Consider the following 23,568-nt stretch of genomic DNA (forward strand, 5'->3'; position numbering starts at 1 on the left):
AGTAGTCCAAACGAGCTGTAACCAGAGCGTGGACCACCGTGGCCAAGTCAGACCTCCCAAGGAACGGGCGCAGCTGGCGCACAAGTCTGAGTTGTGCAAAGGCTCCCCTGGCCACCGCCGAGACCTGGGGTTCCAGGCTCAGCGATGAGTCCAGGAGGACCCCCAGACTGCGAACCTGTGTCTTCAGGGGGAGTGCGACCCCGTCCAGCACAGGCTGTAACCCTATTCCCTGTTCGGCCCTACGACTGACCAGGAGGACCTCTGTCTTGTCTGGATTCAGTTTCAATTTGTTCACCCTCATCCAGTCCGACACAGCAGCCAGACACCGGTTCAGGACCTGGACAGCCTCCTTAGTGACAGGTGGGAAGGAGTGACAGAGCTGGACATCATCTGCGTACAGATGACACCGGACCCCGAAACTCCGGATGATCTCTCCCAGTGGCTTCATGTAGATGTTGAACAACATGGGGGACAGTACTGAACCCTGCGGGACCCCACAAGTCAATGGTTGTGGGGCCGAGCAGGTGTCCCCCAATGACACCATCTGGGACTGACCCTCCAGGAAGGACCGGAGCCACTGCAGAACAGTACCTCCGAGACCCATCCCAGCGAGGCGTCCCAGAAGGATACCGTGATCGACGGTATCGAAGGCCGCTGAGAGGTCCAGCAGAACCAGCAGGGACACACTCCCCCTGTCCAGTTCCCGGCGTAGATCATCGACTAAGGCAACCAAGGCTGTCTCGGTACCATGCCCCGGCCTGAAGGCAGACTGCACCGGATCCAGAAAATCGGTATCTACCAAGAATGCCTGGAGTTGTGTGGCCACCACACGTTCCATGACCTTGCCCAAAAAGGGGAGATTGGAAATAGGCCGAAAGTTCTCCAATTGAGTGGGGTCCAGTGATGGCTTCTTCAACAGCGGTTTGATCACAGCCAATTTCAGGCTCGCTGGAAATATGCCTTCCCGAAGGGAGGCATTCACCACCACCTTCACCCACTCGGCCAAACCCCCTCTGGCTTCTCTCACCAGTCAGGATGGGCAGGGGTCTAGGATGCATGTAGTAGCCCTCACCTCTCCAAGCACCTTGTCCATGTCCTCAGGCTGAACCAATTGAAATGAATCCATCAAAATAGGACAAGCAGGTGCTCGTGTTACATCCTCGGAGACTGCCGTTAATATGGTGTCAAAGCCAGAACGGATCAAAGCGACTTTGTCCACAAAGAACCGAGCAAATGCTTCACAGCGGGCTGCCGAGTTGTCAGGGATCCCGTCTTGAGGGACGGGATATAACAAACCACTGACAACTCGGAACACCTCCGCCGGACGGTTCTTTGCCGACGCAATATTAGCTGCAAAGAAAACGTTCTTTGCAGCATCTATTGCCGCGGCATATGCCCTAAGATAGGAACACAGCCGTGTTCGGTTTGGCCCGCTTGGCTCCGAACGCCACACGCCCTCTAGTTCCCTCTTCTTTCGCTTCATCGCTGCCAACTCCTCAGTAAACCAAGGAGATGGTTTAGCTCGGGTACTCGAGAAGGGACGTTCTGGAGCGATCGTGTCTATTGCCCTAGCCGCCTCCTTGTTCCAGAGGGTGACCAGAACATCGACAGAATCACCAGCCGAGGTGGCGGGGAATTCCCCAAGAGCCGTCAGGTATCCATCCGGATCCATAAGCCTCCTGGGGCGGACCATTTTAGGTCCTCCACCCCTGCGGAGGTTGGGGGGTGCAGTGAGTCTAAACCTGATCAGGTGATGGTCGGTCCATGGCAACGGAGCGATGGTGAGCTCCTCCACACCGTCACCTTCCTCCCATCCCTGGCAGAAAACCAAGTCAAGTGTGTGCCCCGCTCTGTGGGTAGGGCCAGATACTAATTGGGACAGCCCCATGGTTGCCATGGCGGCCATGAAGTCCTGAGCTGCACCGGAGGGAGTGGCCTCGGCATGGATATTGAAGTCCCCCAGCACAATGAGCCGTTGGGACTCCAAAGCCAGGCCTGAGACCACCCCAGCTAGCTCAGGCAGGGAGACTGTAGTGCAGCGGGGTGGTCGGTACACTAGCAGAATCCCTAAACTGTCCCGGCTCCCTACCCTCAGATGAGCACACTCAAAGAAGGTAGACTGCGGGATGGGGCACCTGGTCAGGGGGATGGACTCCTTATAGACCACTGCAACCCCTCCTCCCCTCCCTCCAGATCTTGGTTGGTGCTGCACGGTATATCCTGGTGGACAAAGCTGGGTAAGGTTAACTCCCCCAGCCTCGTCCAACCAGGTCTCAGTTATGCATGCCAGGTCTGCCCGCTCATCCAGAATGAGATCCTGGATGATTGCAGCTTTACCGTTGACAGACCTGGCGTTCAGCAGCACCACCTTCAGATCGGAGGGTCCGCCAACCTGGGCACCCAACTTTACTATGTCAGGAGGTCGTTTTAGATCTACAAGCACTCTATTTCTCACCCTAGGCCGAATTAAGTTATGCCTCCCTTTCCCGTATCTCCCCCTTCCCTGAATAACTTCGATGGGGGCCCCCCAGTTGCTAAATGCACACCCTCTCCCTACATGGTCTACCATAGTGGTAGACTCACTTTCACATCCGAGGATCATATTACCGCTGCTTCCTACTCCTACCTCCTTGAGGGTTATATTGATGTTCTGATTGGAAGCAGTAGTATACTAAGCGTAAGGAGATAGGATGTTAATTTCTTTACCCCAACCCCTATAAAAGTGCTCCAGTGCTTCAGTGTTGTTTGTATTATCTGTGGATGGTAATTGCACTGGCCCAATAGCCTCTAACCACTGCCCTCCTTCCCACCCTCCTATTAGCCTCCCTGACCCTTAATTAATACCCTAGCTACTAATAATCGCTTTAAGCTGTTCATATCACCATGCAAATATGCATTAATTAATATCAATAAACAAGTTAGACATAGGCTTCCTTTTATTTAGAACTATCTTTTAATGTCTGACAGAAAAGAATTGGTTCTAAATAAGCATGCCAACGGCTGAGCAATAAAGGAGAAGCAGGTGCTTTCCCAGGGAATTGCACAAGGATGGGGAAGGGGTGGGGCTTCCCCTTCTGCAGGCACACAGGGATGAAGGAGGAGTGGCCCACATAAGTTTTTTTTTATCATTGGCCCGTTACAAGGGTCAAATTGTGCAGTCCTCCTTTATCTTATATCATAATTGCTTACCGTAATTTAAGTTGTCAGCGCAGTTGCCATATAAAATTGTAATGATTATCTAAGAAAGCACAGAAGAATCACCCACATACAAGCAAAAAATGTGCCAAAGACAATATATGGACTTGCCATCATCCAAACCCTAAACAATATGTACAATAATGGTGCAATTGACATTACTTTGTGTACCTTGTGTACTGTGAACTTCCACAAACCACATCTTCTCCATGTTACAGACTAATGCAAGAACTCCAACTCAGCAACATAGCATCACATCATATTCTCACATACATGTCCTCCACTGAGGAATCTTGCTCAGTAGCTTATAAAATGCCCTCCATCCATCCCAACTGCTACTTCGGTGGCCTTAAAGAATGGAACAAGCAGTACTTGCCGGATTTAATCCCCACCCCAACTATTGGTTTGCCATCTGTTGTTGAAAATATATTTCTCCTAAGTGGCTTGAATGTAGCTTCAACTTAAGTTTCTAAAACTGGAGGTTTATCTTCATATGGTTCTTCTCTCACACCTTTTATGTATTTTTTTCATTAATGTGCTAATTTACTTACAGGGAACAAGTGCTATACTGCTCATAAAAATTAACCTTTTACTGTCCTGTCTATGAGAGGATGCTATTAAATCGACTAGGACCTGTTATCGAACCCAAGCTTATTGCACAACAAGCAGGTTTCAGACCAGGGAAAAACTGTACAGGTCAAATTCTTCATCTGACTGAGCATATCGAGGAAGGCTATGAGAAAGGCTGCATTACGGGAACAGTTTTTGTGGCCCTTACAGCAGCCTATGACACAGTGCAACATAGAAAAATGCTGCATAAAGTCTACCATATCACCCGGGACTTTGACTTTACAAAAACTGTCCAGACCCTCCTAGAAAACCGCAGCTTCTATGTGGAGTTTCAGGGCCGGAAAAGCAGATGGAGGAGGCAAAAGAATGGTTTACCCCAAGGCAGTGTTCTTGCACCGACCTTATTTAACATCTTCATGAACGATCAGCCACTATCACCACTCACAAAGAGCTTTATATATGCTGATGACCTTGGCCTTACAACACAAGCGAAAGATTTTGAAACAGTTGAAAACCAACTCACTAATGCCTTGAAAGACCTCTCCAGCTACTACAAAGAGAACCACCTGAAGCCCAACCCTGCCAAGACACACCTACGTAATCGTGAAGCCAACAGGAAACTGAAAGTTACTTGGGAAGGCCAAAAGCTCGAACACTGTTTCCATCCTAAATATCTTGGTGTCACCTTAGATCGAACACTAACATATAGGAAACACTGCACGAACACCAAGCACAAAGTAGCTGCACGCAACAACATCCTGCGGAAACTGACTGGCAGCTCATGGGGTGCAGACCCACAAGTAATAAGAATATCAGCCCTGGCCTTGTCTTTCTCAACTGCTGAGTACGCCTGTCCTGTTTGGCAAAAGTCTGCCCATGCGAAGCAAGTGGACATAGCACTGAATGAAACATGCAGAATCATCACAGGATGCCTTAAACCTACACCTGTTGATAAACTCTACAAGCTAGCTGGCATTGCCCCTCCTGACGTGCGACGGGAAGTTGCTGCTAACTGTGAGAGAAATAAGGTTGAACATTGTGAAAGCCACCCACTGCATGACTATCAGCCTCCTCCCAGTAGACTCAAATCAAGGAAGGGCTTCATGAGAACCACCACTCCTCTTGATGTTCCTCCAGCAGCAGCAAGGGTGTCCCTCTGGGCAGCTAAACCTGGCAATTCTAACTGGATGGCCCCCCATGAGGGTCTTCCTCCAGGGGCAAACCAAGAATGGGCAACTTGGAAGTCCCTGAACAGACTCAGAAGTGGAGTGGGCAGATCTAAAGACAACTTGGCAAGGTGGCACTACCTGGAGGAATCCTCCACCTTGTGTGACTGCGGAGCAGAACAAACAACCCCGCATATGTATGCTTGCCCACAATGTCCTGCCTCATGCACGGAGGAGGAGTTGTTTAAAGCTACGGACAATGCGGTTGCTGTTGCCTGTTTCTGGTCTAAAACTATTTAGTTGTTTGTGATTTCCTCTAATTTTTTTCATCATTTTTAAATGCATTTGTTATGCAATGCTTTTGACACGAAATAAATAAACTGTCCTGTTCTTACATTTTTAAAACACAATATTTTTTAAATAGCCCCCCCCCCCCCAAATCTTCCTGAATGCAGTACCTCAAAGTAATATATGCCTCATTTCTATTAAAAAGTAACAAGTTGATCCTCATTGTTATTGTACACAGTGGCCTGAATTCTATTTGTAGGCCAAAGCAGACCAGACTACTGAATCAATGGAATCAATCTATGTGTTGACTCATTATAAAATATTGATTAAATAGATCGAATCTAGTCAGGGCTGACCAACATGATTTAATGGCTAACATGTGGAATAAAACACGTCTAACATAGTTGTACTAGATTTATCTGTTATGCAAATAGTAGAACAAGGGTCAACATAGATATGCAGTGTCTTGCATTACCACTAGTTTAATGGGGAAATATACTCAATTTTGTTACTGAACTATCTTCATACACATATATGATATCTACTATAGCAACTAGCATATGACATCTCTGTATCACAGACACTTTTCTACATTAGTAGTAAAGGATCTGGCAACAATGCCTTATGGAGAGCTGCTTCGGGAGATGGAGTGTTTAGACTGGAGAACAAAAGGGTAAGAGATGACAAGATAACCATGATTAAAAATTTCAAAGGATGTCATATTAAAGATGGAGCAAAGCAATCTTATTTTCTGCTGCTCCAGAGACCAAGACATGAACAATGGATTCCAAGCTACAGTAAAAGAGATTTCACCTAAATATTAGGAAAAACTTACTGATGGAAAGAGCTATTCAGCAGTGGAATATGTTGCATTGGAGAGTGGAGGAGTCTGTAGAGTTTATTAAACAAAGGTTGGATGGCCATCTTTAATTTTATATTCCTATGTGGCAGGAGGTGGGATTGATGTCCCTTGTGGCCTCTTCCAACTCTGTAATGCTGTTATTCTATGATTGCTATTCAGTCCTCATTTTAAAAAATGGCACAAAGGTATAATTTTGTAAAATAAAAATAACAGGAGATCTTTCATAGCAGAATGTGCAATATTAATGGAAACACAAGTATAAGAAGGAACAAGCACAACGCAATTGAATGTTTTAAATGTTGTTTCTTTAAAAACCTAAGCTAATAATTAAATTGATTAAAATGGCAATCAAGCACTCCACAAACAGTGAATATACTTAGTTCCTTAGCTGTTTTGAAAATGCCAGACATTTGTTAAGAATCACAGGAATCTAAGATTGCTTTACCTACACATACATGCCAACTGGTTATTAAAACAGAAAATAAAGAAAATGATCGATAATATTACAATGTAGCATAAATGCACATAAAACACAATTAAAGCCTAGGTTCTAATTTACAGAACTCCAACTATATAAAGATTACAGGAGTTGGAAGTTCAAACTGTCAGAAAAGTAATGTCCAAATGAGGATAATAAGAAATGAATTTTCTTACATTCCACTCTCTCAGGATCAAACCTACTATGAATATAAGAAAACCAACTCATGAAATGTTGAGAATACGTTTAAAAACAAAGAGAACATAAATTTAAAATAAATTATGCATATTATTTAAATAAATTATTTATTATAAAAGCATCCTGCTGCTTTTGAAGAGATTTAGAATTACCAGGACCCGATTCAATCTATATATGTAGATTGTATTTAAAAACGGCAAACTAAAAATATACAGTAGTGTGCTTTTTCCAGTGACATATTATAAAGTTTTTATAAAACAATTGTTAATCTTCATAAATTAAGTAAAATGCTGCATTTAAAACCAGAAGTGGAGTGTGTATGTGTATTTATGTGAGTTCAAGCTACCTGTCAACTCCAATAATTTCATTGGATTTTTTGGGCAAAGAATACTCTAGGGGTTGTTTTGGTCTTCTAAATACTTTTGAACTAAGTCTGCTGCCCACCCTAGCTAGCACAGCTAATAGTGAGGCCTGATGACAACTGCAACTCAAGAACATCTGGTGGGCCACATATTCTCTATCACTATAAATCAAGTAAGCTGCCAACAGCACCAAAGAATTAGGGGAAATACATTGACAAAACACAATTCTCTTCCAAATTATGGATGAGAAGTGGACAGGTAATCATGCACAAGCACTGTCCTAATCCAAATGTACAAAAATACACTTCTCAGTCACTTTAAAAGTAAATTCCCATTCAGCTTCAGTTAGTAACTCAGGTTTCCTATTAACTGCTTGGAAGGCAAAACTCTATATATCTGTGCCATATCATTTTCTTAATTGCTTTTTTATTTTCAGCAAAAGCTACAAGTCTGGTAAGTCTTCATCATAAATGATTTGCTGCAGCTTCTCAATTATTTGGGTTGCTATTTTCTGCACCTGTTTGAACTTTACAATAACCTTTTAGAATCATGGGAACCAGAATTATAGACAGTATTCTAAGTACAGTCACATAGGAGGAAGTGACACTTCTGAAAGACAGTTCAAGTTCAAGGACAAAATCTTAACAGTGTGGCTATGCGACGTACATTTAACATATCAAGATCTCATTCCATTATTTCAATATAACTATTCAATTAAGCGTTAATTATTAAAACACACTGTTTCAGAAACCAGTGACAGTAAGTTATCTACTAGTTAAGTGCATATGAGATCTTGCCCTACTCCCCATTAGATCCCTATTTCTATTACTAGGCCACAATGAAAGACAGACAGCTTTGTCATGCAGCTATGGTGTAGTACAAGCATCCTCAAACTGCAGTCCTCCAGCTGCCTGGACCTCCAACTCCCAGAAGCCATGTCCAGTTTATTCAATGGTTAGGAATTCTGGGAATTGGAGGTTCAAACAGCTGAAGGGCCACAGTTTGAGAATGCCTGGTGTAGTGGTTTGAATGTAGGACTAACACACTAGGAGACCACATTTCAAATCCTGACTCAACCATGGAAACCCACTGAGTGACCCTGGGCTGATCACAGACTCTTTGCCTCAGAGGAATGTAAGGACAAACTTCCTCTGAATAATTTTGCCAAGAAAGCACCATGATAGGCCCCCCTTTCTGTCACCATATGTTAAAAATTACTTGAAAGCACACAATAACAGAGGTTATGACACAAAAAGGTGTTCAAGTGAGTATTTAATTGCAGGGATTTAACAAAGGAGGATAGATTGCTACTGCAAAAATCATCAAATGTGACTGACAAGATCAACAAGGAAGACTGTTCTTAGGGCCACAGAACACTTATAAATCTAACTATGGTCAAGTGTAACAATCACTCCCTTCATCTCACCCACCCCCAATATTTAACTCAACTGACCACATTCATGCCAGAATTCTGATAAGTATACACTTACTGTTAAGTATATCATCCACGCAGATGTCCCTTATCAGATGCTCCAAGTGTTGGTATTCACTCCTCCGTAACAGCATCTTTCCCCTACTTATTGAAAAGCCTCTGATGCTGCTCCACATACCATTCTAAGCTTTGTGAAAAAGCATCTGGCTATATTTCCATAGCCAGATGCTGAGACCCCTGGAAGACCGTGGAAAATCTCAGCACAATGTCATTTTACATCTGATTATGGGGATGTTCTTGAAGCATGTTTGCTTGCTACAAATCATGGAATGGCTATGCAGAACTCCCTTACCCATCCTCTCACTCCTGTTTGAAATCTTTAACAGATACAAACGTATACAAAGAATGTAGAATTTAAATATGTATTTTATTGTCAGCACAATTACTGAGCAATAAAAGTAAAAGTTCTAGTTTGTAAAAAAAATCCTCCACATTTAATAGAACAATGATACAGTCCAGGAAATGTTTTACACATTTAAAAAAATATTTTAAAGTTTTTTTCTTTAAAAAATATTTTGTCTGCATCATCAGCATATAATCCATGCTTCCTATATGGATTTGAACACAATGATCTTTCACCTGTACTTTTTTTTCAGAATATTATATCTTTTATATTATATTATATTATAAAAGCTGCAATAAAGATGCACTCTGACATACTCCAATAATCCTTCTACATTCATGTTCTCAGGTAGTACACACACAAGGGATGTACTACGGCTGTCTTCTACACCTCCTATTTTCCCATCTAATACCGAAGTGAGAAGCCTTTGGCTCTCCTGATGCTCAAAAAATACTGTTTGTGGTAAGAGATGATGACAGGTGAGGTTCAACAACTTCAGATCAGCCCAAGATTTTTGATGTCTAACAAAAAGTGTGCAATCCCATGCCAACCATCCTGAAATTAAATTGAAAACCTAATACACACAACGGTTTTTACATATTCATTGTGACAGAATAGATGGAGAAATAGAAATATATGAACTACTTGATTTTTTTCTTATCAAAGTTAAACGTATTTGGTTGCTTTACTGTGAAATGCAGAGTTTACAACTCAACATATAAAATGCCATTTATAGAACCACCATACCTAGATTTACTCAGAAGTGTAAGCAGAACTTCCATGCATACAATTACTGTACTGTCATGGTGTATAAATGTTTTAGTTACATACAAAGAAAACTGCAAAAATACACAACACTACATCTGCAGATTGTAAAAATTAAGAAAGGTAGGACAGCTGTAACAATCCAATAAGAAACAATACTATAAAAACAGAAACTACTGTATACATTTTACAGAGAATGAAGAAATGTTTTGTCAGAAAGTTCTGAACCACACATTTCTCTCAACAAGATACCCATTAATCCCTAGGTTCAAACGTAGGTCTTGGATTTGGATGTTTTATATGCTTGTAGTAATTTCAAAATACTTCAAGGTCCAAAATTTTCCACATAGTTATGAATGATGGAAGAAAGCTCATCAATTACAGAAATTGCAATCAGGTACAGTAGAGTCTCACTTATCCAATGTAAACGGGCCAGCAGAACGTTGGATAAGCGAATATGTTGGATAATAAGGAGAGATTAAGGAAAGGCCCATTAAACATCAAATTAGGTTGTGATTTTACAAATGAAGCACCAAAACATCATGTATTACAATAAATTTTAAAGAAAAAGTAGTTCAATGCGCAGTAATGTTATGTTGTAATTACTGTATTTACGAATTTAGCACCAAAATATCATGATATATTGAAAACATTGACTACAAAAATGGCTTGGATCATCCAGAGGCTTGGATAAGCGAGGCTTGGATAAGTGAGACTCTACTGTATTTGGATTTGAATCTGGACTTGTTTTTGAGTATAAGAATTTCAAATTTTCATTTGAAGCAATGTTTTTAGGCCATTAATTAAATTAGATTTAAAACATCAACTTCTAATGTTTTAATTTTTCTAAAGTATTAAAAAGCTTTGGCTCAAAAGAAGTCTATTTGGTATATGTTTTCTTTGCCTTCTTATATATTTTAGTTACTTACACACATTTGTACACTTTGTATGCTAGTGTAAACTAATGTATACAACATTCTTTGACGGTAGAAAATTTCAGAGATTTTGTTGAAGTACAGTGGGTGGACTAAAGAAGTAATCTTCCCCCCAATCTCTTTTTCCACAAAAAGAGAAAAACATCCAAATTCACATCATTTTGCATACCATGTACATCAGTGCACAGCTTGAGCAATCAGTTAAGTCTGCTACATGTTCAAAAGGAAATGTTCTTCTTTGCCCTAGGTAAATCATTGTCCACGTACTAAGCTGACTTAGATAAGATTTGTATGAACAACATTCCAACATACCACATTCCCAGACAAGAGTATCACACTGCAGCAAGAACTTATATAGGTCATCTGAAATATGTTATATCTACTCTAAAACCCATTCTGGGCGTACATTTCATCCTAATTTTCCATTAGGACAATGGGATTGAAAGGCAGAATCTCCCTATACAGTTAAGTAAAAAAAGAAGTCTCACCTTCTGCCCACTACTGTACTGTTACTTAACAGTCAAATATACAAACTGTATTCACACATTTCTATTCCAAACCAAAAGGCCAGTCAGTATGAACAGCATCTTTTTGAAGCTTCTAACACGATTTCTTTCCTCCTCTTCCCCTTTTGGTGGGTAAGACATTTTATTTATTTATTTTTTAAAAAACCAGAAACTGGACAATCATAGGCACATTTTTTTCTCACATAAGAGTCACACAACCTGTTTTTCATCAAAATAGGGGGAAAGTGTGACTATTGTGTAATGAAACATGATATTTTTTTCACCATATTTATAGAAAGAAAGAATAAGCACTAGAGATCTGGCAAAAAATGTTTAGCCTCCAGAAACCACCCAGGCCTGTAATCCTGCTCCCACCCCTTTTCATTTTGTTTTAATGCAAAACTGCCAAACTTAGGAGTCTCCAGTAACAAAACCTGCCATTTTTAAATAACCTTTTTATATTTGACTGCGGAAATTGTCAAAGGGAGAACAAGTGGCCCAAAACCTACAAGATTCATCACACTTATATAAATGAACCAAAAACTTCCCAACATCGCCAAAGAATTGCAGTGCAAGTATGTCAATGCAGGGTCAATACACTGATTAGAAATGGACACTTTTTTGAGGCAGTGTTTTGTATGCGTTCACACAAACTCCATGAAGTTACAAAAAAAACAACAAAAAACCAGAATTTCAAAATGATTGATCCAATTTCAAAGCAATATATTTCACAATGACAACAGGTTACATTTACACAAAAAAGTTAGAATTTACTAAGTTATCAAGTTTTATTAACCATTTTGAGTCAGAAACAAATCTAGAAAAACCTCTGCCAAAGGCCTTATGTTGTGGGGCTGCCATCTTGCAAATGACTGGGGCTAAAGGCTGTTTGTGCACTGTGAAAGGCATCTGACAGCAATTATTTGAAACTCTATGCTCTGCCCTTTCAGGTGGTAAGCATTTCATTCATAATTCTAGAAATATAGTGATTTCAAATCGGGTCCATCTTTTTAAAATATTCTGTATAATTGACCTTCCACATTTGCTGGGTAAGGGGCACTGGACCCCCATGAAAGTGAAAACTGAATAAAGAAATTGCTAGTTCTTTACCTGAGAGAGAACATTTTAATCAAATCTATGAATAATCAAATACACAAAAGTCAAAACTGCAAATGTGGAGGGTTGACTGTACTGTAAATCTACAACCCTGCCCATCAAAATAAAGAATTTCAGATCTGTTTTTACATGAGGCAATTAGTTCAAAAAAAAATTAAAGATTTATCTTTATTTCACTGCCATCCATTTAGGGCAGGGAAAGAGAAAATGTAGGGTACATGCAGTTCCCCAAGACCTTTGTTGGAAGAACACAGCCTACTTTACTACTACCCGTTTTTTTTGCTAGTAAAACCAAACTCTAAAACTAGTCAGGAGTGAAGTGGGTGGGTACAGCCTTCCAAGTCACATAAGTACTGAGATCAATGCAGTCCTCCAATTATCAGCACCTCACATCAGCATAGTATCCTTGCAATTAGCCAGTAGGCCTGTGCAATCAATTAAAAAAAAAAGCAATGCTCATTACAAAGTTAGGGAGTGGGGGAAAATAGTTTCTGAAGTGTTTCCAAAATTGGATGGGGTCTGTATGGTAACTATAACAAGTTAACTACTTTTAGTTACTTTTTGTTAAGTAATTAATTGTGCCAATGGAGAAACTTCAGAGGCTCCTTTCTCCCTCATTGTTAAAGCTATTGGCATGAAATTGGCTAAAATTACAAAACACATTTACCACTGTTAGCCCATCAAGTTTCAGAACGTTTCACTCATCCACAATTTTTTGGAGAATTTTCAACATTTTTTTTAAAAAAAAAACTACAAAAGCTATCTCCTCAAATTTTGTATACAAAGACACAAAGATAACAGGGGATCATCCCCCCCCCCAAGTTTCAGGAATATTCATACATTTTTGTTTCTATATCATATTTATTAATAAGTACAAAATGTGTAAATATTTTTCAGCATATTTTAAACAGATTCGAGCATATTGCAATGGGTACAAAATAGTAAGACCCATGCACGCTTTTATTTATGGTGATAAATTATTTGACAATTTTGGACTCCCCCCACCCCAACTGCTAAGTAAGCAAAAATCTAGGGTGCATCCAAACTACAGAATGAATACAATCTGACACCACTTTAGCTGCCAGGACTCAATCATGTGAGTTGTAGCTTTACAGTATTTAGTTTTCTTTGCCAAAGAGTGCTCATGCCTCACCAACTGAAATCTCATGATTCCATCGCACTGAGTCAGGTAAGTTAATAATAATAATAATAATAATAATAATAATAATAATTTATTTGTTCGACCAGTCATATGACCATTTCAAAGTGCAACATAAATAAAAACAAGGCAAAAAGGATGGGAGGACAGGCAGCTGACCATCTGTTTGCTGACAAAATCTAATTTTCCTGATTCTTCTTTCAGGAAATGTGCTCTTTTCTTGATAGCTTTCAGGATAAAAAGGCTTACTCTAATTATGGTGGATCTTTCTTGTCCTTGCAAGAGGGCTGTCAGAAGATCATTTCTGTTGGGAGACCTAAAATTAGATAGTAATGGATGTAAGTAACTGTGTCTAAGATCGGCATATGCTGGGCAATAAATCAAAAAATGTTCGATATCTTCCACTATTTGATCACCCCAGACACAGAATCTCTCATTTCTTGGGATGTTACAGTAGTGACCAGTTTGCATCATAATACTGAGTTGTTCAAACCTGGCCCTGGTGTATATTCTTCTTAAGGGCAACGGAACTGGAAAAGTCAAATAGTGTTCTAAATGAATATTCATTTTGTGGGAGGCTAAAAGCTTTGTGGCAGAAGACCTACCTATACTTGCTAGGTCCAATTGAGCATAGATATCATGAGTGCGTTGCATGAGCACTTGTTTTGCCCTAGGTCCTAGATCATTCAAAAATGGTAAAGGAAGGCCAATTTTAGCCATCTCGTTGTTTAAGGCCACTACCCATGATGACTTGTGGGCACGCTGGTCTTGATCCTCTAAACATAGGTGAGGACGTCTACTGGAATTCATCTGATTTACCTTTGACCAGTAATTGAATTGTCTCATTAAAATTTGAGCTTTTACTGGGAGCATTCCTAGCTCTGCCCTTACAGCAGCCATCAGTGTTGTTCTGGAAAGTCCAAGGAGAATGCAAAGCTGCTTAACTTGGAAGGCTTCGATCTTGGTCAAATTGGTGTGCCCCCAAATTTCGGCCCCAAATATGAGTGTTGGCATTATTTTTTTCTTAAAGACTTCCAGGGCAGCCCTGATTGTGCCTGGGTATCTATGATGGTACAGCTTGTAAATGGAACCTGCTGCTTTTGTTGCTCTTTGTATACTATGAGTAATATGATTAGACCAAGCACCAGATGATGAAAACGTAATGCCTAGATATTTGTAGCTATTAGTTTGTTCCAAGTGTACACCATTTAGGGTCCTGTTTTTTCCAAATAGAGTCAGGTAAGTTAAAATGGTGTCAAACTCCATTAATGTTGCAGTGTAAGTGAATCCCAAGACACGTATTTTTATGTATACCACTCTGAATTCTTTTTACTATGAAAGCACACTTTTTAATGCTCAAAATAAAGAGTTAAAAAAAATAAAAGAAAATTTAGATTATGATTTGGTGAGATAACATGCAAAAGTATGCAACTATCTCTAATATTGGACATAATCAAATTTTACATGTATAAAACTAAAGTTTTTATATTGTATTAGTACATACTTCGAGTTCCCCAGAAAAGTAAGTCTTATTTCCAAGTAAATATACATAGGATTATTAAGTTATAAATATTAAAATATAAAAAATAGATTTTAAATATTGAAATACTTTTTGATGTAATATAATCTCCCATTTTTATTTTCAAACATTTCAGCCTCAACTTTAATTACAAATCCTCATTCTGTTGTGACTGCGCCTTCGGGGATTATGGTTGATGGTGATGGAATTCGAAGAGGAAGAAAAAACCCTCGTGATGAGGGTTCACTGGAGGAGTTGCGCAGGAAGCGACTTAGAGAGCTATATGGGGGATCTTCTGAGGAAGATTCAGATGGGGAGATGGATGCTGAAGAACAGGTGGTGGCTGGGGAAGCGGGCACTGAATGGGCACAGCCACCGGAGATGTCTGGGGATTTGGGGTCTATGGATACTTCTGAACCTGGGGTTTCTGCAGGAGCTGATCCCAATTGGGATGCTTGGAGAAGGGAGGATGGTTCTTTAAGTGTTCATGGGGCTAAGTGTGGGCAGGATGATTGGGACTCCGACGAATTGCTAGGTACTCCAGATCCACGAGCTCTAGCTGTGTGGAGTTCAGACTCTGAGTAGATTTGGGACACCTGGTGTTTGGGTGTGAGTGTTTGGACACCCAGGAGGAAGGGGAATAAAATGGGAATGTTTGGCCACTGCACTTTGCGTGTGGCAAGGTGTTGCTGAGGCGCCATTGGGATCTTATTGGGATGTTATTTTCTGGCTTATCTTCGGAATAAACTCTGTTTTGTAGGTTAACTGGCGTCTGACTCTTGACACATTCTTTAAGATTAAGAAATTTTACATGCATCTTTCAAAGTATTTACATTATTCAGTTAAGTTTACAATAACTAGAAAGAATAGCATAAATAGCAAAAAAAAGCAGCAGATACTATATTGAAAATGAATGTTCACCACATAAAACCAAGAAAGCAAACACACACACACACACACACACACACACACCCCATGAATGAAGAACATACATCTTCACTCTCATAAAATGTAAGTATAATTCCCAACTTTCTTAATGAAATTAAACACTTACCTTTCCATATAGTCTAATACAAACAGACATTTATTTGGAGTGTGAAATTATGAGTGACTGACATTTCTACAGAATAATAAGCTCAGCTTTTGTTCAAAGAAAACATTTAGAAAACAGTGTTCTAGCTGGTAGAACAACAAATGTAATAATTAAACTACAAGTACTTCTGACAGAGTGTTTTGAAAAGTTAGCTTCATAAAGCCTTTCATTCATCAGACACATGGAGAAGAGTGCTAAATCACAATTAAAATGTTATACAATTTCCATTCTTCAAAATATTTTATTTTTAATTTCAATACATTATATGATTACAAACTACTTTAAAACATAATTATACTTAAAACTGTAAATACTTGGTTATAACCTTAATCTTTTTGCAGAGGTAACTTCTACTTGACATAAAGCTCCACTCTAAGGACAAAAAATAAATCCAAATACAGTACTAGTATCTACAAAGAGCAGACTGGAAAATATTTCAAATATTTAGGAGTCCACCTAACACAGATGATCAAAACTGGATTGAGAAAAACATTACTGTTTGTACTCCAGCTGACAGACACTTTTAATTTATATGTTGCTGAACGACCAAGCATCCCCACATCAAAGGTATAATATATAACATAAGAGGTGAACATTCCTCAGGTTCCTTGTACACAACTAGCCATCTTCCTGGACTTGTCATGCATATATGCTTCTACAATACTGAGTGTAAAGGGAAAAGAGGACTACTAACCTATCTTCTGTAAAAGTGCTACCAGAAAAAAAAATCAGAGGAAATGCTTCTGAACACAGCCCTTTACAGAAGATCAGAAGATCCCATCAATGACAGACTGCCTTAAGGCAGTTGCTCAAGAGGAGTTACCACTACATTTCTCTGGGTATTATAGCTACAGCTCAACCAAAACACAAAGTTCAGCTTCAAGAACATTTTTGCACCTCACTGACCATTAATGTCTAAACAACTGGGGAGAGTCGGTTATAAACAGTACCAAGCTGTCTGCTTTGCAAGAGGGGTTCTTAATGATAAGCCCTCTGGACTAGTGTCCCCCATTCTGTCACACTGCAATGAAAATGCTGCAACCAATATAAGAAGCATCAACTTAGATGATTGCTCAGAAGAGAAGTCTGCCCTTCCCCACTGAGACAAGCTCATTTGTCTTAACTGACATTATCATTCAGCCAGTTCTTGTAGATTTACTACATCATCACATTCAACAGAAATTCTTGATTAGCAGAAGCATTCAGGATAGGACAAAAACATGAGCCAAACATGAAAAAGGGGTGGGGAACGCTATGTAACAGAATCACCAGGCAAAGTCAAGGATAACAGCTTGTTTTTAAATAATGGCTCATTTTTAAAACACCTCTTCACTAACATTTTTAGGGAAAATTGATATTGGGGGAAGGGGGACTGCAGATTTTTCTGATCCAATCTCAAGCTACATTCTACAACCATGGGATACTTCTGATATGATTTTCTGATTGGCTATATGTGAAACACAGTTTATGATATAATGATCCAGTCTTGGCCTCTACAAGGTATATCCCTAAAGTGATCTCCTTGAAGGTCAAGAGCATCTTCTGCATATTTTGAGTCAGATATACCATGAGTCACAAATCAAATCATATACTCAAACTTTCAACTTTCCCAGGCCATTTTCTTTTATCTCAGATCTCCCACACCTGTAATAAAATGATGCTTGCACTTTTAAACTATTCCTAAGGATTTCGAAAATAGCATCTGTAAAGAATTCTTAACACATGAAACACTATACACATTCTATGATTTTTTTGGTACTCAAATGTATCTCAAGGAGGCAGGTAAGAAATAATAATAATAATTATAATTATTATTATTATATCTTCAAATTTCAGAAGTACAATATCTTTCAGCACTGCATTTAATGAGACTGTCTTCTTCACAAGCCCTTTGCTTCACCAAAATCGAACAGTATCTTCACTTTAGGTTTTTACAGTATGTGCTCATTTGCTAGGATAGATGGCATTGCACTGTAGCCTAGAAATGTAGTAATCATAAATAAGTGAGAGCTGCCTTGGGAGAGGAAGCAGAATAAACCCTCAATGAAGAGTCAGTTACCTACCACAGTGGTGAGAAACACTTCTATATCATGTTCAAACACTAGACGAAGTATAGGCAACTTTGAGTGGTGCAGGGCCAATATTCTTCCCTAAAATCATCTGCGGGCAAAAAAAGGCCCCCAAGTAAACTGTCTCAAAACCCCCAAAACACCACAAGAAGTATCAGTTTCTGGTTTAATTATTTTGACTTAGCTGGACAGGAATCCCTCTAAGAGTAAACCTGCTGCTCTTGAGCCATCTAAAAATGGGGGGGGGGGGGGGGCACTTCTATTTTTGGCAAGGAGCTTTCAGGGGCATCAAGGGTCACACTAAACACTAAAAACAAAGAACAGGGGATGGGCTTGGTTGCCATGGTAAAAAAGATGTTTTTCCACTGTACTGCCTAAGAAGAGGGAAGAAGCAGCATGGCTTGGACAGAAAGAAGCACTACTGAATGAAGTCCTCGATAAGTGTGTATTCACTCAGCAATATCACTACCCATGAGTTCCTGACCATTTGTTTTAAAATGTTGTAAACATAATAAAGAGCCACAGACAAAACCAAATTGTGGACAAATCACCATATTGATCAGAATAGGTATTTGGCACCCCCTGCACAAGATGTGGTAATAAACAATCTTACAAGTTTGCTGAGGAGAAGAGCTGAAGGCATTCCACTGCATTTGTGTATAAAAAAACAGTAGCAATCAACAGATTAAACTGAAGAGCTACACAGTCCTGCAATGCAATATTTGAAAAGCTGATCTAAGATAAACTAGATTTTCAACCCACAAACTGGCAACAGCCAATAATATGAATATACAGCTTTTAACCTATCTTTACATGAGGTCTATTGCAGCTGTAAAATCATAAAATTAATATAAATCATCTGACCTTGCATGAAACAAATTTTGAGCTGCCAGACTATTTATCTCCAAAAAATAAGATGAGTTTTATTAATACTGACATTTATCCTAAATATCAATGCATCTGTTTCATTATAAAATCATAAATTGTACTAAATATTATATAAGCTGCAATTTCATTTTCTGTGAAAATCATGTGAAAGGGATTTCCTTTCTACAAGCAGAAGTCCAGATAATAATTTTAAAATGCAGTGTTCTAGCTACTTAAAACTAAAGAAAGCATATCTAACTGAGGAAAGCAAATCTACTGTTCATGTCTAATCTTTTGTTAAGCACGCAGAGCCACAAGCAAGTGTAAATTTCATTCTTTTCCTTGGGAACAGGCACGTGGTGTACTTCCACCCAATGAATAAAGATTACAGTGCTGTTTTGCTCAGAAAGAAAACCATCCACCTATCAAAACTCTCCCCTTTCGACATTTCATACCTGACTCATGCACTGACCAACCACAAGAAATGTCACAAAAGCACCAACGAGGTGTGGCCAGGCATTGCCTTTTCAAAGTCACAGTTTTCAATATGAATTTATGCAGCATTTATTTAGAACATTTATTTTTAGCATTGTGAAATTAATTCCCAATATTTAACCAATGGTAATTCTTGGGGGTGCACTTTAAGAAATGCAACTAAGTGTAAATAATATTTTTTTCATGATTTCTCAACCTTTTTTCTCCTCAAAGTTGCTGCAGAAGCATTCTCCTGCAATACCTTTTATGGATACTATTACATTTTGAAATATGTTCCTTCTTCACACCCTCTAATATATCCCCCTCCCCGAAACTGGATTTCACTATGTCTCCTAAGGCACTGCCTCTTGACTCAAAAGCCAGGATACAGGGGAGTGAGGAAGTAGCCAGCCTGCTGAGGAGCTAAAAAGAAATTTGAGGGATTGGATGTAGAAGAAGCTAAGAAACTGTTAAAAGAAGAAAAGGCCTAGCTAGCTGTTTGTGGGTTTTCTGGGCTGTATGGTCATGTTCCAGAAATTTTGCTTGCATCTATGGCAGACATCCTCAGAGGTTGTGAGGTCTGTTGGAAACTAGGGAAGCGGGGTTAATATATCTGTGGAATATCTAGGGTGGGAAAAAGAACTGTCTGTTTGAGGCAAGTGTGGATGTTGCAATTGGACACCCTGATTAGCACTGAATTGCCTTGGCAGCTTCCTGCCTGGGACAATCCTTTGTTAGGAGTTATTGGCTGGTCCTGATTGTTTCCTGTCTGGAATTCCCCTGTTTTTTAGTTTTGTCCTGATTTTAGAGGGGTTTTGTTTATGTTCATGGTTTCCTCATTTCTGTTGACATGCTTGTGGATTTGTCTCCTAGGCCCCATCTACACTGAATATTTAGTGCAGTTTCACACCGGTATTAAGGAAAGTGATTACCGTGCAGATAGATGATTAAATAGGAAATCTGGGAACCAGATTGAGGCCCCGATAGTGATTACACAAAAAACCACAAAAGCACAGATGCGCGTAAAGGGGCTTGGCTTGCTTTCGTGCACTCTTGGCCACCAGTTTGTTGAACCTTTTACTGATGAAACTACAATGAAATTGTTTTTTTTTTTTTTAATTTTATTTTTACTTCTAGTGTGCTTTAACAGATTTTTGGGGATTTTAGGATGATGTCCTGACGGTTAAGTTAATTAGGTTGCTTTCTTGTTAAATGTGTCTATTACGATGTATTGTCACAGGTTTTTGTTTTTTTGGGGTAATATTCTGTTAAGTTAATTAGGTTGTGTTATGTTGTTGAATATGTCTATTTCGATGTATTGTCTGACAATTTCCAGCAACTGATTGTTTGCCTTACATGTTGGAAACTGCCCTAAGTCCCTTCAGGGTGACAGCGCGGTACACAAATAAAGTTTATTATTATTATTATTATTATTATTATTGTGGGAGCTTGTTGTCTGCCCGCCGCTGCAGTCTGAAGCTATCTTGGAGCTGCATTTAATGCTCAGTGTGGATGGGGCCTTACAGTAAAAATGGCCGTCTAAGGGTATATATGTGTGTGTAAGGGGGGGTTATGATGTGAAGTGTTATCTGCTGTCGCTGGCTTGGGCAAACTTGGGCCCTCCCTCCAGGTGTTTTGGACTTCAACTCCCACCATTCCTAACAGCCTCAGGCCCTTTCCTTTTCCTGAGGGGGAAAAAGAAGGGGACTGAGGCTGTTAGGAATGGTGGGAGTTGAAGTCCAAAACACCTGCTACCTCATCACACCAGAGCATGGATCCACTTTAAATCCGGTTTCTGCCTCCTTCAGAATCCTGGGGCTTGTAGTTTGGTGAGGCCCAGGACCTGTCTGGCTGAGCTGTTTAAAGGATGTAAAGTGGAGCCAAGCGCTAGTGTGATCAGGTCCTTGGAAGGAAGGCCGAAGTTTGCTCATGCCTAGATCAAACGAAAGAGGGAGCAAAGCCGCCCTGAGTCCCTTGAGGAGATAGGGCGGTATATACATATTATTATTATTATTATTATTATTATTATTATTATTATTATTATTATAAAAGGCGGGGAGGCTGGGCACGTTATCATTTAAAAGGGATTTTTTTTCGGAGGGGGGAGCTGGATACCACCATTCCGCCTCCCTGGAAAGGCAATCATGCGAGAGGCGTAACGTGAATGAAGGCAGGCGAGAGGTGACCTCTTTCTCCCGGGAAATGTGACGAGGCGAAGGAAGGGGGGTCTCTCTCACCTCGGAAAGGGGCGGAGCCTCCCTTCAGAGCGGAGGGAGGGAGGGAGAGCGAGTAGAGGCCTCACCTCCGTGAGGGGAGATAAGCCATGGGGGTGAGAGGCAGGTCAGCTGATTGACTGGCTGAGAGGGGAAAGGGTGTGTGTGTGGGGGGGGGGGGGGGGGGATGGGCATTCGCCTCGTCCTCGCTCACTCACCTCAGTCGGGGGGCTGATCTCGAACAGGTCCAGCCGGTTCGCGTTCCAGTGGTTGATAATGTCGGCCAGCTTTCGCCGCTCCTCTTCCCGGCTTCCTCCGCCGCCGCCGCCTCCCGACATCCTCCCTCAGCCGCGTCCACCTTTCACACGAGATACAGGCAGGGAGGGAGGGAAGGCCGGGGACGCGGGTTGTTTGGCAAACACACACACACACAAAAGAAGAACGCGCCGGTCCGCCTCTTAGCCGCGTCTCTCTTCCTCCTCTGCCCCCTCCTCATACAAATCCAGACTTTGCCCTTCTCGGCGCTCCAGCGCTGCTTCCTGTTCGGTAGCGTCTCTCGCTTTCACCTCACGGAACGACACAACGACGACGACGCCTCCTCCTCCTATTCTTCTCCTGGGTTGTCTCTCTCTCTCTCTCTCTCGCCTTTCCTCCTTCCTTCCTTCCCCGCCTTTTCTTTCTCTTCCTACAGAGGCGCACCACCGTCCTGTATGTCTGTCTGTGTGTGTAAGCGGGCGCGTTCTCGCCTCAGAGAGCGCGTCACCAACGCGGCTCCAACACTCCTCTCAGCCTCGCACGCGCGCCAAGGCAAACACATACACCTCTCGCTCGCTCTCTCCCCGCCTGCGTGCGTTCGTACGTGCGCGTGCGCGTCACAGGTCAACAGCCCGGCGAGTGCGCGCGCTTCCTAACGTGAGGCTCGCGCTTCTCGAGGCGCCTACCCTCCCTCTTTCTCTCGTTTGTGTCAAGGGGAGAAATTAGCCGTTGAAAGGCGTTTGGGTTTGAAGGGAAGGAGGAGGGAAAGAGGGAGGCCGGCAGAGAGAACAATGAAGGGTGGTGGCGGCTGCTGCTGAGGATGATGGGGGCTGGGTTCCTACTACGTAGCAGTAGTAATACCTAGTACTAGCCAATGGCACCATTCACACTTGCCTCCAGCAGACAAGAGTTCTTTCTCCCACCCTGGACCTTCCACAGATATATAAAGACCACTTGCATCGTTTTCCAAAAGACCTCACAACTTCTGAGGATGCTTGCCATAGATGTGGGCAAAACGTCAGGAGAGAATGCTTCTGGAACATGGCCATACAGCTCGGAAAACTCACAGCGAGCCAAACATTCCTTTGCTTGGCCTTTCCTCTTCAAAAATAATACTTCATAGTTTCCCAACAGATCTCACCAGTGGGTTACTGTGAGTTTTCCGGGCTGTATGGCCATGTTCCAGAAGTATTATCTCCTGACATTTCACCCACCAGCATTCTCATAGGTTGTGAGGTCTGTTGGAAACTAGGCAAGTGGGGTTTATATATCTGTAGAAAGTCCAGGTTGAGAGAAAGAGCTCTTGTCTACTTGAGGCAAGTGTGAATGTTTCAATTAATCACTTTGATTAGTATTGAATAGCCTTGCAATTTCAAAGCCTGGCTGATTCCTGCCTGGAAGAATCCTTTGTTGGGAGGTGTTAGCTGGCCCTGATTGTTTCATGGATTTCCCCTGTTTTCAGAGTGTACTTTATTTACTGTCCTAATTTTTTTAGTTTTTTAAAATACTGGTAGCCAGATTTTGTTCATTTTCATTGTTTCCTCCTTTCTGGTGAAATTGTCCACATGCTGGCAGACTGTGTAAAAAGAATCTGCAAACCCCACCTCCTCCAAGGGGAAATGAACCACCTAAACTGGTCTCTA

General features: G+C 41.0%; 1 protein-coding gene across 26 annotated transcripts in view; it reads right to left on the reverse strand.

The window, feature by feature from the left end:
• The window catches only part of afdn (afadin, adherens junction formation factor), a 108,865-nt gene extending 86,348 nt beyond the window's left edge, over positions 1-22,517 (reverse strand). For 11 of the 26 annotated variants that reach the window (XM_062976118.1, XM_062976080.1, XM_062976086.1 and 8 more), the window contains exon 1: positions 21,889-22,516. In XM_062976118.1, coding sequence (XP_062832188.1) covers positions 21,889-22,008 — 120 coding nt within the window. In that variant the 5' untranslated portion in view covers positions 22,009-22,516. Of the gene's footprint in view, positions 1-13,684; positions 13,752-21,888 lie in introns of all 26 variants that reach the window. The other 15 variants (XM_062976162.1, XM_062976152.1, XM_062976108.1 and 12 more) reach the window with 4 other exon arrangements.
• Between the last annotated feature and the right edge of the window lie 1,051 nt (positions 22,518-23,568).

This window comes from Anolis carolinensis, chromosome 1 (genome assembly GCF_035594765.1).
Source record: "Anolis carolinensis isolate JA03-04 chromosome 1, rAnoCar3.1.pri, whole genome shotgun sequence".
NCBI classification, from domain to species: Eukaryota; Metazoa; Chordata; class Lepidosauria; order Squamata; family Dactyloidae; genus Anolis; species Anolis carolinensis.